The sequence below is a fragment of the Schistocerca americana genome, chromosome 3, assembly GCF_021461395.2.
Source record: "Schistocerca americana isolate TAMUIC-IGC-003095 chromosome 3, iqSchAmer2.1, whole genome shotgun sequence".
Taxonomy (NCBI): domain Eukaryota; kingdom Metazoa; phylum Arthropoda; class Insecta; order Orthoptera; family Acrididae; genus Schistocerca; species Schistocerca americana.
Window position 1 is genome coordinate 229684355 of NC_060121.1, and position 14680 is coordinate 229699034.

The 14680-nt window shown below is 42.2% G+C and overlaps 1 protein-coding gene across 1 annotated transcript in view; it reads right to left on the minus strand.

The window, feature by feature from the left end:
• Positions 1–14680, minus strand: part of LOC124605139 (DENN domain-containing protein 5B) — a 474504-nt gene that overhangs the window by 23250 nt on the left and 436574 nt on the right. The window contains exons 15-16 of the mRNA XM_047136622.1: positions 5426–5554; positions 5002–5123 (exon numbers count right to left, since the gene is read on the minus strand). Of these exons, the coding sequence (XP_046992578.1) occupies positions 5002–5123; positions 5426–5554 (251 nt within the window). The remainder of the gene's footprint in view (positions 1–5001; positions 5124–5425; positions 5555–14680) is intronic.

Consider the following 14680-nt stretch of genomic DNA (forward strand, 5'->3'; position numbering starts at 1 on the left):
GTCGCACCCTTTAGTTTTCCATGTTGCAGCGGCTAGGTGATCGGCTGGAGCTTCTAAACGGCGATGGAGATCTTGATCGGCATGCTGGGGAGTGTCCTCTCGAGTGGCTAGCTTGCGGCAATGGTGATCTACATCGTCCTGCACCCACATCTTCTAGTTCATCTTCGGCATCCTGGAGTTGGTGTCTGTTAAGATCGGACTGCTGTCTTCTGGCATGGGCGTCATCAAATATCTGCCACCTTTCTCAACAATAGCACACCACATGTCTGGTCATCCACAGTGGAAACATACTGGTTGATTCACATGGGTTCTCCCGACGTCAGTCTTCCTTGATGCCCAAACAGATTCCTCAAGCAGCATTGTAGGAATGTAACTTCACCTGGGTCTCGACTTTTCACTGTTTTAAAGGGAAATGAAGGACGAGAGATTGGGTTCGATGTCTGTTCCACTTCCTCCCTCATGACCTCATGAAGCGTCTCAGTTTTTTGCTCACCGTGCAATCCAAGTGCCTTCTGAACTTCCTCTCTCACTATCTGATGAAGAACACTTGTGACATCAGTTCCTTCCTCCATCACAGACATTGATACAATGTTTGGAAGCTGTTCAAACTTCTTAAGTGTAATTCCTTTTTGATGCATCGTCTCGATACACTGGCACCATTTTATGAAGTCGTCTGCTGTCGAAACCTTCAGGAGTAAGGCTTGATACATGTCCTCAGCAACATCCTTCAAGAGATGTGCAACCTTATCTTCCTCCTTCATTCTAGGATCCACTATTTTACACAGCTCCAAGACATCTTGAATGTAGGATGGTGTAGTTTCTCCTGCACACTGGGCCATGCACTTTAATTTATCTTCAGCCTTGCACTTCTGTCGTCGTGTGTCGCCGAAATACTTGCGCAGTTCCGCCTGGAATACTTCCCAGCTTGTGAACTTCTCCTTGCTGTTCTTATACTATTGCTTTCCAGTGCCCTCCAAGTAGAAAAATATGTTAGCCAAACCCACTGTGTCCCATTTGTTAAATTTGGCTATACAGTCACATACCTTCAGCTACTTGTTTGGATCTTGGCCATCATCACCAGAGAACCAGGAAGGATGTCTCATGTGGTGGCACACAGATGCTGACATTGTAATGTCTTCTTCTTCTTCTTCTGTCTTCGATAGATTGTGACCTGTTGAATATGGCTCGAACTTGGGTTTCTTGCCACGTAAATGGCAGCTCCGTCGTGGCCGGATGGGAGCCAGTGTCGTCGATAATGTGCACTATCACAAGTTCCAATACCCGGCGCCTCCACCAGAATAATGTGACATAGAAGAAGGTGTAATTAGGTGAATGATGAACACTAACTTCACTTTACAAAGGTTTATTCAGCACTTGCACATACAAGAATGTGGATCAAACTGCCTATTCTTAACATTTGTGGATACTTCTAGAATGTACTCAAACCAAATATAGAAATTAAAATTGTACAATCCAGGTGAGTTTTGAACTCATGACCCTCCATGCAACAGTTTAGTATCATAACCATTACACCATGGTGCTACTCAGCTTCTTCTATGACAATACCAATGCTATAAACTTCACTAGCAATTGAAGTACAGTGCAAAACTAGGAAAATTAGTACCATATTTACTGGATTAGAAGAAAGTTTTTTTCCCCAAATTTGTCATTCAAAATCTATGGAGTTGTCTTATATTCACATATTAAACTATTGCTGCTGAGGTCAATGTTTTTACATTATTTAATAGATTGACATTTAAAAATGAAACTCGGGCTATTGAGGTCGTGTGCAGATTTATTTTGAAGAATTCAGGAGGGTAGGAAGGACAAATGATACTCGCACTCTGACAGGTTCGAGATTTCCTTACATACTGAAGTGCTCGATGCAGTATTGACCTTGCTCAAACAATCATGTGGCATTTGACTAACATGGTACTCATGCAAGGGATAAGCGAGAAACTATGAACTACTCACAACAACAATCTATTGCTCTGCTTAAAATTTGTTAATTTTCTGGAACATAGAAGGACATAGAATTTAATGCTATCATCTTACAAATTCTTGTTGTATTTGAACAGGTATGCAATAAAAATTCACATGTATTATGGATACTGTATACTTGTGGTACTTTTTAAGTGAAGTGTACATTGAAAGGCAAAAATGTTATCCTTCAAAAACAGTACTTGAACGTGAATGAAAGTCAATAATTTTTGTGATTATTGAGATCTGTAATGATTTACCAACTGGGTTTCAAATCAGAAATTCGGTCACTGTTCACATATTAGAGTACTGGATAAAAAAGTCACCACCTTTTAATCACTTTTAGAACATGATGGTGACATTCAAACGAATCAAGAAAGAAAATCAATCCCCAGAATCCAGAATGTCTAAAAAATTAAATAAAACACCTTAAACTGGCTGTAACTGTTATCACAAGAATACAATACAGCAGCAAGACCCACTGTGGAAGTAGTACCAACAGTCGTCACTAGACCGCGGGATGAACGAATGTTTGAGAATTTCACTGAACTGTGGTTGCAATCTTTCATTTACGTAGCAGTTGATGTTGTTGCATACGACCTGCATGGTAGAAGATATTGCGGCCTGTATGCCACAGTTGCTCAAGCACAGCATTATGGATAGGGTGGAGGGGGAACAGTGAAACCAGCTTGGCTGAGAACTACGATAAGTGCAGGGAGGGCAGTAGTGAGCAGGCAGCAAATTATTTCGTGCTGCCAACCATGGCAACCTATACCATGTACTTTGGCTTTTTATGGACATCTACCATGTTTAAACTGCAGTTTGTCTAAATCCATTTGAATTGGCTTTAAAATTGGACAGATACACAACACTGGTATACATTTCTGCAGGAAACAGTAATTTTGTTGACGTTCACTGTGACATATGACAGGAATGAAGGGTATGTGTCAGCTGATGGTACTGTGCAGCCAATGAGAGACCTGTGGGCAAACAATATGTTTGGCTCATTCAGTATAGAATTGAAATCCAATATGAAGTCGGTAGAAAACGGCAGTGTCCTCAGATTCCACCACAATCACAACATTACATATTGTAATGTACCTGAAAGAAATAGCAAAATATTTTTGACAGCGAAGGTACAAATTTCACAGTTATGCTTTTAGGACGATGAATAAAAACAGTGATACCACAGAAAACAGGCTTAGTAAGCGAAATAGGTATTGAAGACAAAAATTAATATAAATCACTTTTTTCCCCCTTGTATTATTCAAATTTAGGCAATCAATAAATTACATAAGTTTAAAATAGGTATAATTCTGATGTTTTTGGCAGGCACTTAACGTCAATAAAACAGTGTGTAGTTCTGATTAGGATGTTAAAAATAAATTTTTCTTAAGGACTCTCTTAAAAAAGGAGACTGTCTTATATTCAAGGTCATCTCATACTCAGTAAACATGGTAAGATATTTTAAGGGTAGTATATAGTGTTTGCCAACGTTATAATTTATTTAGAACAAATGCAAAGATAAAGCAAATTAGATGTTATATTCCCATACAATTTTAATGTTCCCTCTCAATAATATGGGTGGCTACCATACTAGCTATTTTGTAAAATTAAAGATTTGAGTGGATTTCTTTGCAATACGTGCAGTGTTCATGATAGGAAAATGCTTATCGGGAACGATTTGTACGGATCCAAGGTCAATTTATGTAAGTGTGACTCAGATAGAGATCTTGATTATGTTCCTGAATACAAATGTACTTCCAAAGTTGTTGCTAATAAGGAAAATATGAGTAACTACGTAAGGAAATAAACAATGTCAGGTTGTGTTCCTTGCCATACTGCATGCGATTTTATGCAACGCTGTTATGGCAGGAATATTAATAGTCATCTTGAACATTGCTCATGTGCCGTAGTAAGGTGACAATAAAACTAATTTTATATTGCACTAAGTCATAGATTAATTTTTGAGGTTGTTATACTTTATTATTGCAAAAATTGGTGACGCAGATCTTAGTATCATAAACTGAAACAATTCGGATCTTTTAAGTTTGTTAAGACTGAGAGGTTTCACATTACTGTTTCACTAACTTGCCCAGCAAGTAAACAGTGGTAAGTCAATGCTAACCCATGTTAGGTGAACTCTGTTTGTAAGTGAATGATGTTAAGTACCACTGACATATTTTCACAAATGAAATTTTGGATGGAATGTCATTACTGTAGAAATTTTTGTAAACAATAACTCGACTTAACCAAGTAATAACAATGGATGGAGTCAGAATATGTTATCTATGAAATTTTACTGAAAATTTACTGCACAGCTTTTCAAAACAACCGACCAGATAAGAAAAAGAAGGGGAAAGAAAAGACTATGAAAATAAGATTGAAAAACAACATTAAAAATGCTCTCAAGTAACCTCTTTTTTTATTTATTTTTTATTTTTTAAGAGAGAGAGTGTGTTGTAGATTTTTTTTTGTGTTGTTGTCTGTAGTTTCAAAGTGTGTGCTTTAGTATTTAACTGATTAAAATGGGTTTACATAACAATGAAAATGGAGTACAGAACTTACTATAGATCATAATGCGACAATAAAGTATACTAACAATGCATTAACTAATCCTGCCACACTGCAACCAGTCAGTCTTATCCCAAAACTCCAACTTTTAAGTATCCTCTTTGCAGTGATGTTACAGCCAAATCACTTCACTGACGCTTACACCGTATCAGGGTTGCAATAAGGACTCTGTTCGACTGTTCAAATGCTATTACAAATAAATAAATTAATTTTTAAACTAATAAAAGTAAACAAAAATTAAATGACTGTTGTTTCCAAATACATGGCAAGAGTCTCCCAGCAGTTATCTATTATACCAAACCATTTCAATACAGCTATAATGATCCTCTTGCTTATACACAAATATAAACTGAAAAATTTAAAGGAGTAACTCTAAAAATTATATAAAACAGGAAGTATTTTGTGAAACATATAGAATGACAACCTGTATTGTTATAATTAACTTACTAGTATTCGTATATGTATTTGTGAAGCAGAAATAGTCCACTGCATTCAGAGTTAGGAGGTGACATAGGAACTGTTCCTTCTCATCTTCACAACGAAGAAATGCATATCTCTTGTAAAGGCTCCTATAAACAGAAAAGAAGAGCAGTTACATAGTCATACAAATCGATAAAGCTTTCTAAAATTCAAAGTACAATACACACAATACTGTCACTGTAACATACATTTTTCATCTATCTTCAGGAAAGATCAAGTTAATAAAAATGAGAGATATATTAATCATTTTTTAAAAAAATCACACATCTCATACTCAACTGTCATCACAGTGTTTAAATGTACATCAAGAAAACAGTACTGTAATGAAACAGAATATCTACATCTGGCTACATACACAGTAACTAATATCTTGAATGTGTATGACACTGACCTCAGAAGAGCAGTATCTGACAAGAGAGTTCGCAAGTGACGTGAGAGCAGCTTCTTCTCCAGAGACAGTCGCACCCATGCTCTTGCATAGCCAATATGTGTTTTTACATCTGACATGGCTTGCACATTTCTGTGGAAACACAAAAAATAATTTCAAATATCATCAAAAGAAATTTATACATGGTACAATTATTATTTACTTAAACTTTTCTGGAAGAACTAAGCAAGAAAATTTATTGTGATGTCAGTTTCTCTGTTCTTGCCAACTCTTTTAGCACTGAAAATTATAATATTTCACTTGGTTAACTAAAAAATATTAGCATTAATAACATACCCAATGCAGGTGAAGCTTTGCCTACATTCATCAACTGCAGGTTTTGACCAGGAATTGGCAAATGTAGGGCTAAACTTGGAACCTAAAATATAGCATCCCAAAAGACTCTTGTCCTGTTATTGACCTTTCTATGCTTGCAATCTACATGTGAACACTAGAAAAGCACAAGCAGTTCACAGACCAGACCAAAATCAAGGTGAACTGTGATGACTCCATGAAGCCTGCTCCATCTTTTCACATCCACTACAGGACAATAAATGGATGTTTTTCTGAAAGGATCTGCAGAACATCACTACATTTGAGCTTAACATCAAGTCTCTGAGCAACCAAGTGACAACATTATGCTGAACAACATATCTAAAAGCCTTCTGAAGCTATATAGAAATGTACGTAGGGTTAGGTCCAATTAAGAAGCCACCAAACTCAGAGAAGTGGTCATAAAAGCTCTCATAGGAGGAGTTCCTTGGATCACGGCCATCTAGTTGCGCTGGGAAGGACTGGATGTTAGCAGTTTCCATGATGCACCCATAAAAGCACTTAACTGAACAAACAAGAACAAGTTGCCAGACAATGATATTTATCATTGTGGAAACAGCTCAGGGGGACACTCCAGATGGTGACATCTACAAGATGGAGACATTACTTCTCTGTAAGAACTGATCGTCTCCCTACTGATCTGGGCACTGAGTTAAGAGTGCTTCATGTGCCAGAGTCTGGCAACATAGAAAAGTACTGCCACCTGCTACCAACATGTGGCAGAGAACCATGACTTGTACACCTACGACAAGAAAGACGACCCTTCCATGTGTGTGGGCTGTGGTGGACCAAACATGGCACACTGGTTTCAGATCACATACATACCATGAATAAGGCAAATGACAGGAAAATGTCAAGAAAAATTTGATAACAGTCCCAGAAGAGTCTGCTAGGGAGTTAAGTGCACCAACATTGTTGCATCTCAGCTGAACAGACAGGATGAAGGCATGCAGGCAGCCAGTTGTCTGCTCCACAAGTTAACAGCGGAATCTGCCATTGGTTGCAGTGTGGCAAATTGCATGTGAGCACTGCAGGAGTCAGTGTCTGGCAGCTTACAGTGCAAAACACTACCAGCAGTGGTACGATTGCCACACAAGTGGCTGGCCAAATTTGCCAGTGGCAGTGGTGGTGGTGGAACACATGAGTGAGTTAGGTGGCAGTCTTCACTGGCACACTGATCAGGTAAGACCAAATAGGCAGGCAATGAGGATGACTTGACATGGTCACCCCAGCCATCTCACATCTGATTAAACAGATATCGCATGCCATATGTGCCACTATGTTGAATGCACTTCAGGCAGACCAAGTAAGAGTATGCCAGCAGCTCCAGCTAAGGTTCTGGAGGTTTTCCTTGGAAGTAAAGTGAATTCTAGAGATGTTCTCATGTCTACAAAATTCCTACTCAGAAGATGTAAAACTAAGCTCATTCCCCAATTCTAAATAAACTGTGATAAAATAATAGAACAATAACTTTTGTTGTTATAGAGTGGATGTCTCAATGTCTCACCCTCTCCCATCCAGAGAGGAGTGGGGCCAGGAAGCAGCATATCATTGTATTCAACAAAAATTTTAACAGCTCAACAGCCCTAATTAGTTTAATAACCTTACAAAACCACAAAATATCCAATAACAAAGTGCTGGGTACCTTTGGTGAAGTGGTACTAAACAGCAATAATCATTAACATGGGTTAGGGTTTTATATGCCACCAATGTCATCATCATTAGATGGGGGCACCATATCAATTAGCCTACAATAGAGGAAGTAACTGAAATTATTGAATAAACTCTCTGGTGCGCTCTTGAAATGATTTAATGAATCAGTTGAAAGGATAGGGGTTTACCTCATACATTCCAAACGCAAGAGCACTGTTTTACCAATATGCTAAACCTCGTAGATTAAATACTCGCAGATGGGTTGGCTCTTACATGTTTACATTGTGGTGCGGTTGAGCCTAGATCATGTCATACAGTGGGGGTGTTTCTTACTACTCACATTGTAACCAGTGCATGTGTCTTTCAAACATCAGGGTCACCAATAAATGCTAGGTCTTATAAAAAGACTCTTATTTCCCACATTTAAAGAATGTAGGATACAGAAAAATGTGAAAGAGTGATACCTCTAGATACACAAAGCAACAAGGAAAAACAAATAATAAACACATTAGTGGTCACGTGAACACCGAACGAAATGTATTGCACGTCTCTGGCTTGGAACACTATGCTGCACGATAATTTTCACTATGTGCACTTGTCACAACCAAAAAATCACTTTCCCACTTATTTATGCTAGCAAGGGGGTAAGAGTGAGCCCACTGCCTTATCATCTGTTTGCTTATAATAGCTTCTTTGAAAGCAGAAATACACTCAAAGACAAAAAAATTACCCATCACAAGGGAATCATAAAAACGGGACAGAAATCAATAGATGCACAGAACATGTACAGAGAAACAGAGGATTACAGTTGCAGAAAAATTGGACGATTTATTCAAGAGAAAAAACTTCACAAATTCAGCAAATCAATAGCACATTGGTCCACCTCTAGCACTTATGCAAGCAGTTATAACACCATGGCATTGATTGATAAGGTTATTGGATGACCTTGTTTGGGTATCATGCCAAATCCTGTCCAATTGTAAAATCATCAAAATCCAAGATGGTTGGAGGGCCCTGCACATAATGCTCCAAACATTCTACTTGGGGAGGGATCTAAAAACTTTGCTGTTCAAGGTAGGGTTTGGCAAGCATGAAGACAAGCAGCAGAAAATCTCACTGTGTGGGCAGGCACTAACTTGCTGAAATGTAAGCACAGGATGGCTTGCCATGAGTGGAGACAAATCAGGGTTGGTTGGTTTGTTGGTTTAAAAGAGGAGGAAAGTGACCAAACTATGAAGGCATCGGTCCCTTCTTCCTAATAAAACAATGCCACAAGTGTGAGAATAAAACAGACGAGACCCATAACACAAAATGGAAGAAAGGAAAGACGACAAGAATGAAGGAAAGGCAACGAACACTTAAACAAACAGAAGAGGACAAGAAAAACAACAGAGAGGTGCAAGAAACAGAAGAAGCAGATTACAATGGCTGGCCGACTACGAAAATAAAAGGAAAAGCCAGCCACCCTGCCTCCACCCTAAAAGGACTAGAGTGGAAGACAGAGGGAAAAAGGACATGCGCTAAAACTTAGATCAAAAGATAAAACCCACCCTTACGAATAAAACGTAAAACTAAATCAGCAAACGAGGCGTTGTCAGATAAAATGGGCGACAACGAGTCTGGTAACCCAAGATTTCTTCGCTGGGTAGTCAAAGTGGGACAGTGCACCAGAATATGGGCCCTGTCAACCAGGCGCTGGACCGACACTGAGGTGGGTCTTCACAGCACAGGAGGTAGCAGTGGGTCACCCAGGCATGGCCAATGAGGAGCCAGCAGAGAACCACGGAATCCCTGCGAGAGGCCCTCATCGAGGACTTCTACACATTCATGGTCCCCTTAATGCATTGCAGTTTGTTGTGCATACTGAGATTTTGCCATTCCATCTTCCAAATCTGAAAAACCTTGTGGCGTAATAACATATGCAAGTCAGTTGTGGGGATGCCCATCTCCAGAAGCGGTTTCCGTGTAGCCTGTTTGGCTAGCCTGTCAGCAAATTCAATTCCTGGGATTCCGACGTGACTAGGGGTCCAGACGAACACCACTGAATGACTGGACTGCTCCAGGGCATAGATGGACTCCTGGATGGACACTACCAAAGGATGACAAGGGTAGCACTAGTCAATAGTTTTCAGGCTGCTTAAGGAGTCAGTACATAAAAGAAAAGACTTCACAGGGCATGAACGGAGATACTGAAGTGCACGAGAAATGGCCACCAGTTCTGCAATGAATACACTGCAGCCATTGGGTAAGGAATGTTGTTCAATATGGTCACTGTGAATGTTGGCAAAGCCAACGCAACCATCAGTCATCGAGCCATCGGTGTAAACCACTTCAGAGCCCCGGAACACGTCAAGAATTGAGAGGAAGTGACAGCGGAGAGCCGCAGGGTGAATGGAGTCCTTATGGCCACATGAAAGGTGCAGACGAAGCTGTCGCTGAGGTGTACACCATGGAGGTGTACGTGAACGGACCGCAAGTACAGGCGGTAAAGGGAAGGACTCCAGTTTGGAGAGAAAGGACCGCAAGCGAACTGCAATCGTTAGCCCTGACCTGCGCCGATGATGTGGGAGGTGGACTGCCACAGGTGGGAAAAGGAGGTGGTAATTCAGATGTTCAGGGGAACTATGAATGTGCACTCCGTAACTGGCAAGCAGTTGTGCACATCTGATCTGCAATGGAGGGACACCAGACTCCACCAGTACGCTGGTCCTAGAAGCTCCTGTCGCTAGTCGAACCCCACAGTGGTGCACAGGGTCGAGTAAATACAGCACTGAGGGTGCTGCCGAACCATAAACCACACCCCCATAGTCAATTTGGGATTGGACAAGGGCTCTGTAGAGCTGCAGCAGCGTAGTGTGATCTGCGTGCCAATTGGTGTTGCTCAGGCAATGGAGGGAATTGAGGTGCTGCCAGCACTTCTGCTTAAGCTGACAAAGATGAGGAAGCCAAGTCAATTGAGCATCGAAAACCAGTCCTAAGAATAGATATGTCTCCACTACAGTGAGTGGATCGTCATTAAGATAAAGTTCTGGGTCCGGATGAACGGTATGACACTGACAGAAGTGCATAACACATGACTTTGCGGCCGAAAACTGGAAGCTGTGGGCTAGAGCCCCTGTCTACACCTCGTGGATGGCTCCCTGTAGGCAACACTCAGCAGCACCAGTACTGATGGAGCAGTATGAAATGCAGAAGTTGTCTGCATACAGAGAGGGTGAGACAGACGGCCCTACAGCTGCTGCTAGATCGTTAATGGCCACCAAAAATAGAGAGAGACTCAATACAGAGCCCTGCGGGACTCCATCCTCCTCAATATGGATGGAACTATGGGAGGGACCAACTTCTTTGCATAAGTCAAAAATGACAGAACCAGATGTTGCCTTCTGGAAAAGGCTGTTCGGATGGCAGACTCGAGGGACACAAGATTATCAGTGGTAGAGCGGCCCTGGCGGAAGCCACCCAGAGATGGAGCAAGTAGGTCATGTGACTCCAGGACCCGACCCAACACAACCGCCAACATACCATACATTCCAGCAGCTTACAAAGAAAGCTTAGCTATCCACATCAAGCGGGTTTTTACCGGGTTTGAGAACCGGAATGATGGTGCTCTCTCGCCATTGCAATGGAAAGACCATCGCACCAGATCCGGTTGAAGATAATGAGGAGATGTCGCTTGTAGTCAAGTGAGAGATGTTTAATCATCTGACTGTGGATCCGATCTGGCCGTGGGCAATGTGCAAAGGCACTGAGGAACTCCTACTCTGTAACTGGGGCGTTATAGATTCACTGTGGTGTGTAGTGAATGAGAGGACATTCCCTTCCAGCAGCCGTTTGAGAGTGCAAAAGCTGGGGGTTAATTCTCCAACACAGAGGCTTGAGCAAAGTATTCAGCAAAGTGCTCAGCGATCGTGTTTGCATCGGTAGATAATGCGCCATTTATGTTAACACCAGGAACACTTGTTGGGGTCTGGTACCCAAAAAGAAGTTTGATCTTTGCCCAGACTTGGGAAGGTGACGCATGGCACCCAATGGTAGAGACGTATCTCCCCCAACACTCCTGCTTCCATCGTTTGATAAGTTGGTGAATGAGAGCACAGAGCCGTTTAAAGTCTATGAGGTGCTCCAGGGAAGGGTGCTGCTTATGCTGCTATAGAGCTCACCGACACTCCTTAACTACTTCAGCATTTTCCAGTGACCACAGAGGGACTGCCTTACGCCTCAGGCACCCTAAAGAGTGAGGGATTGCGTTTTCTGCCACAGAAACAATTTTTGTAGTCACCTGCTCAACCATCACATTGATGTTATCGTGTGGGGGAGATTCAACGGTGACAGCAGAGGTAAAAGTTTCCCAGTCAGCTTTGTTTAAAGCCCATCTAGGCAGGTGCCCATGGGCCCGACACTGGGACAGTGACAGGAAGATGGGGAAGTGGTCACTACCACACAGGTCATCATGTGCTCTCCAATAGATAGATGGGAGAAGTCTTGGGCTGCAGATTGATCAATCAATGGCCGAGTAACTACCGTGAGCCACACTAAAATGTGTGGCGGCCCCAGGAATTAAGGGGCAGAGGTCGAACTGAGACAGTAAAGTTTTGACATCTCTGCCTCGGCCAGTAGGCACAGTGGCCCCCAACAAGGGGTTATGGGTGTTAAAATCTCCCAAAAGTACAAAAGGTTTAGGGAGTTGATCAATCAGAGCAGCTAATACATTCAGGGGTACGGCACCATCTGGAGGAAGACATACATTGCAGACAGTTATTTCCTGCGTCGTCCTTATTCTGACAGCCACAGCTTCAAGAGGGGTTTGAAGGGGCACAGGTTCACTACAGACTGAGTTTAGGACATAAACTCAAACCCCACCTGACACTCGATTATAGTCGCTATGGTTCCTATAATATCCTTTATAGCCACGGAGGGCAGTGGTCCGCATTGCAGGGAACCAGGTTTCCTGAAGGGCAATGCAGATAGCTGGTGTAAAGATTAACAGTTGGCATAGCACAGCCAGGTGACGGAAAAAACCGCCACAATTCCACTGGAGGATGACGTCATCGTGAAACTGGGAAGGCATGGAAGATTCAACGAGGTAGTTTACGCCTCATGGTCACCTGCTGCCACTGACTTATTGCTTGAGCAGTTTATATCCATTGCGTCTGAGGGTCTGGTGAGATCTATGTCCTCAGTGTATGCCAGAATCTCCACTCCATCCTCAGACGCAGAGCTTGTAGGTAGCGGCGGTGTGGGTGCCACCGCAATTTCCTTGGTCTTAGGGGTTTTCTTTTTGTATTTCTCTCGCTGCTCCTTGGGTTTCCCTGACTGGGAGAACTTCATTGGCTCAGTCTCTGGAACTGGGGATGAGTGTGAAGCCCTATGACCAGCAGCTTTTGGGCTCTTCAGCCACTGGCGGGTGTTATCTTTCCCACTAGCAGAAACCTTGGAAGGGAGTGACCCAAGGAACCCCTTCCTAGCGAGAGAAGCTGCTTCTCTGGCTTAGAAGTGGGGACGGAAGTCCCCAATGGTTGGAAGGGCGGGAGAGGGGGGGGGGGGGGGGGGATTGTTGCTCCCAAAGTAGGTGGTGTAGGAGCAACAGGGAGGGAAATAACCCCCCCCCCCCCACTATCAAGGGGGCAGGTGTAGTCTTCCAGCTCTGTGAGTTGACTGGGGCTGGCTGAGCTGATGGTGCCAGAACTGTTGTAGCAGCAGCATAAAACGATGTCATCTGCACAGGATGCGGGTGTTCAATTTTTTTCTTAGCCTCAGTGTGTTCAGTCAGTCTAGGGTCTTGTACTCCATGATTTTCCTTTCTTTCTGGAGAATCCTGCAGTCTGGCGAGCGAGGCGAATGGTGCTCTCTGCAGTTGATGCAAATGGGAGGCAGGACACATGGAGTATTGGAATATGATGGGTGTCCACAATCTCGACATGTGATGCTGGAAGTACAGCGGGAAGACATGTGGCCCAACTTCCAGCACTACAAAACAGGGCATAGCACACCATCAACGTACTACTGTGCTATAAGTGTGCCAAAGATGACAACCAAAGCAGTCTTGCTATGAAACGAAATAGCACACCAGACCATTGCTCCTGGTTGCAGGCCGTGTAGCAGGAGTGGTGGTCTGGGATGCCATTTCTTTTCATAGCAGGGACCCTTTGGTTGTCATCTTCAGCACACTGATAGCAAAAAGTACATCGACAATATTCTACACCCTATTTTGTTGCCTTTCATGGCAAGCCAACCCAGCAATATAATGCTTATCTGCACATGGTGAGAGTTTCTACTGCTTGTCTTCATGATTGGCAAACCCTGCCTTCAACAGTAAGGTCACTGGAACTCTCCCCAACTGAGAATGTTTGGAGCATTATGGGCAAGACCCACCAAGCAGCTCGCAGCTCCAGATTTTGATGATCTACTCGACCAGCTGCACAGAATCTGGCATGATATCCCTCATGAGGACATCTAACAACTGTATCAATCAATGCCGAGCTGAAAAACAACTTGCATAAGAGCCAGAGGTGAACCAATACATTATTGACTTGCACAATTTGTGAATCTCTTTCTCTTGACTAAATCATCCAATTTTTCTGAAATTCTAATAATTTGTTTGTCTGTAAATATACAATACATCTGCTGATTTCTGTACCATTTGGATAATTCCTTCACAGTGTGCCTTTCTTTCTTTCTTTTTTGTGTAATTTTGATTTAAACAACATTATACTGTATTAACTATGCTCAACTGTTTTTCTGGATTTATGTTGTGCAAATACATGAACTGTGACACAATATCCTTACCAGTAATACTCGAGAAGAGCTGTGTATGTCAAAAGATACTAATTTTGCACTTTTTGGGATCCTAACATGTGTCAACTTGTTTACCAAATCTTAACTGTTCTTATTGGTATATTTCCCTTTAAAGTTCAGTTTTTTCTTCATGATGTTGTTGATCCTTTTGACTCTACTGTGTTGCATATACTGCTGGTTAGGTTGACACTTCTGGTTTGTGGAGTTTGGGTAAGTGTAATGCCCTAGGTTTCATTTTAAAATTACACTTAAAAACTTACTACTCATGTTGTACCCAGCTCAGGTATCAGGGTCACAAATTGTCAGCTTTCATGGGAAGCCATTCTGGGCTTACATATCAGCAAGATAATGCTTATCCGCACATGGCAAGAGTTTGTACTGCTTGCCTTCATGATTGACAACCCTACCTTCAACAGTAAGATCGCTGGATCTCTCCCC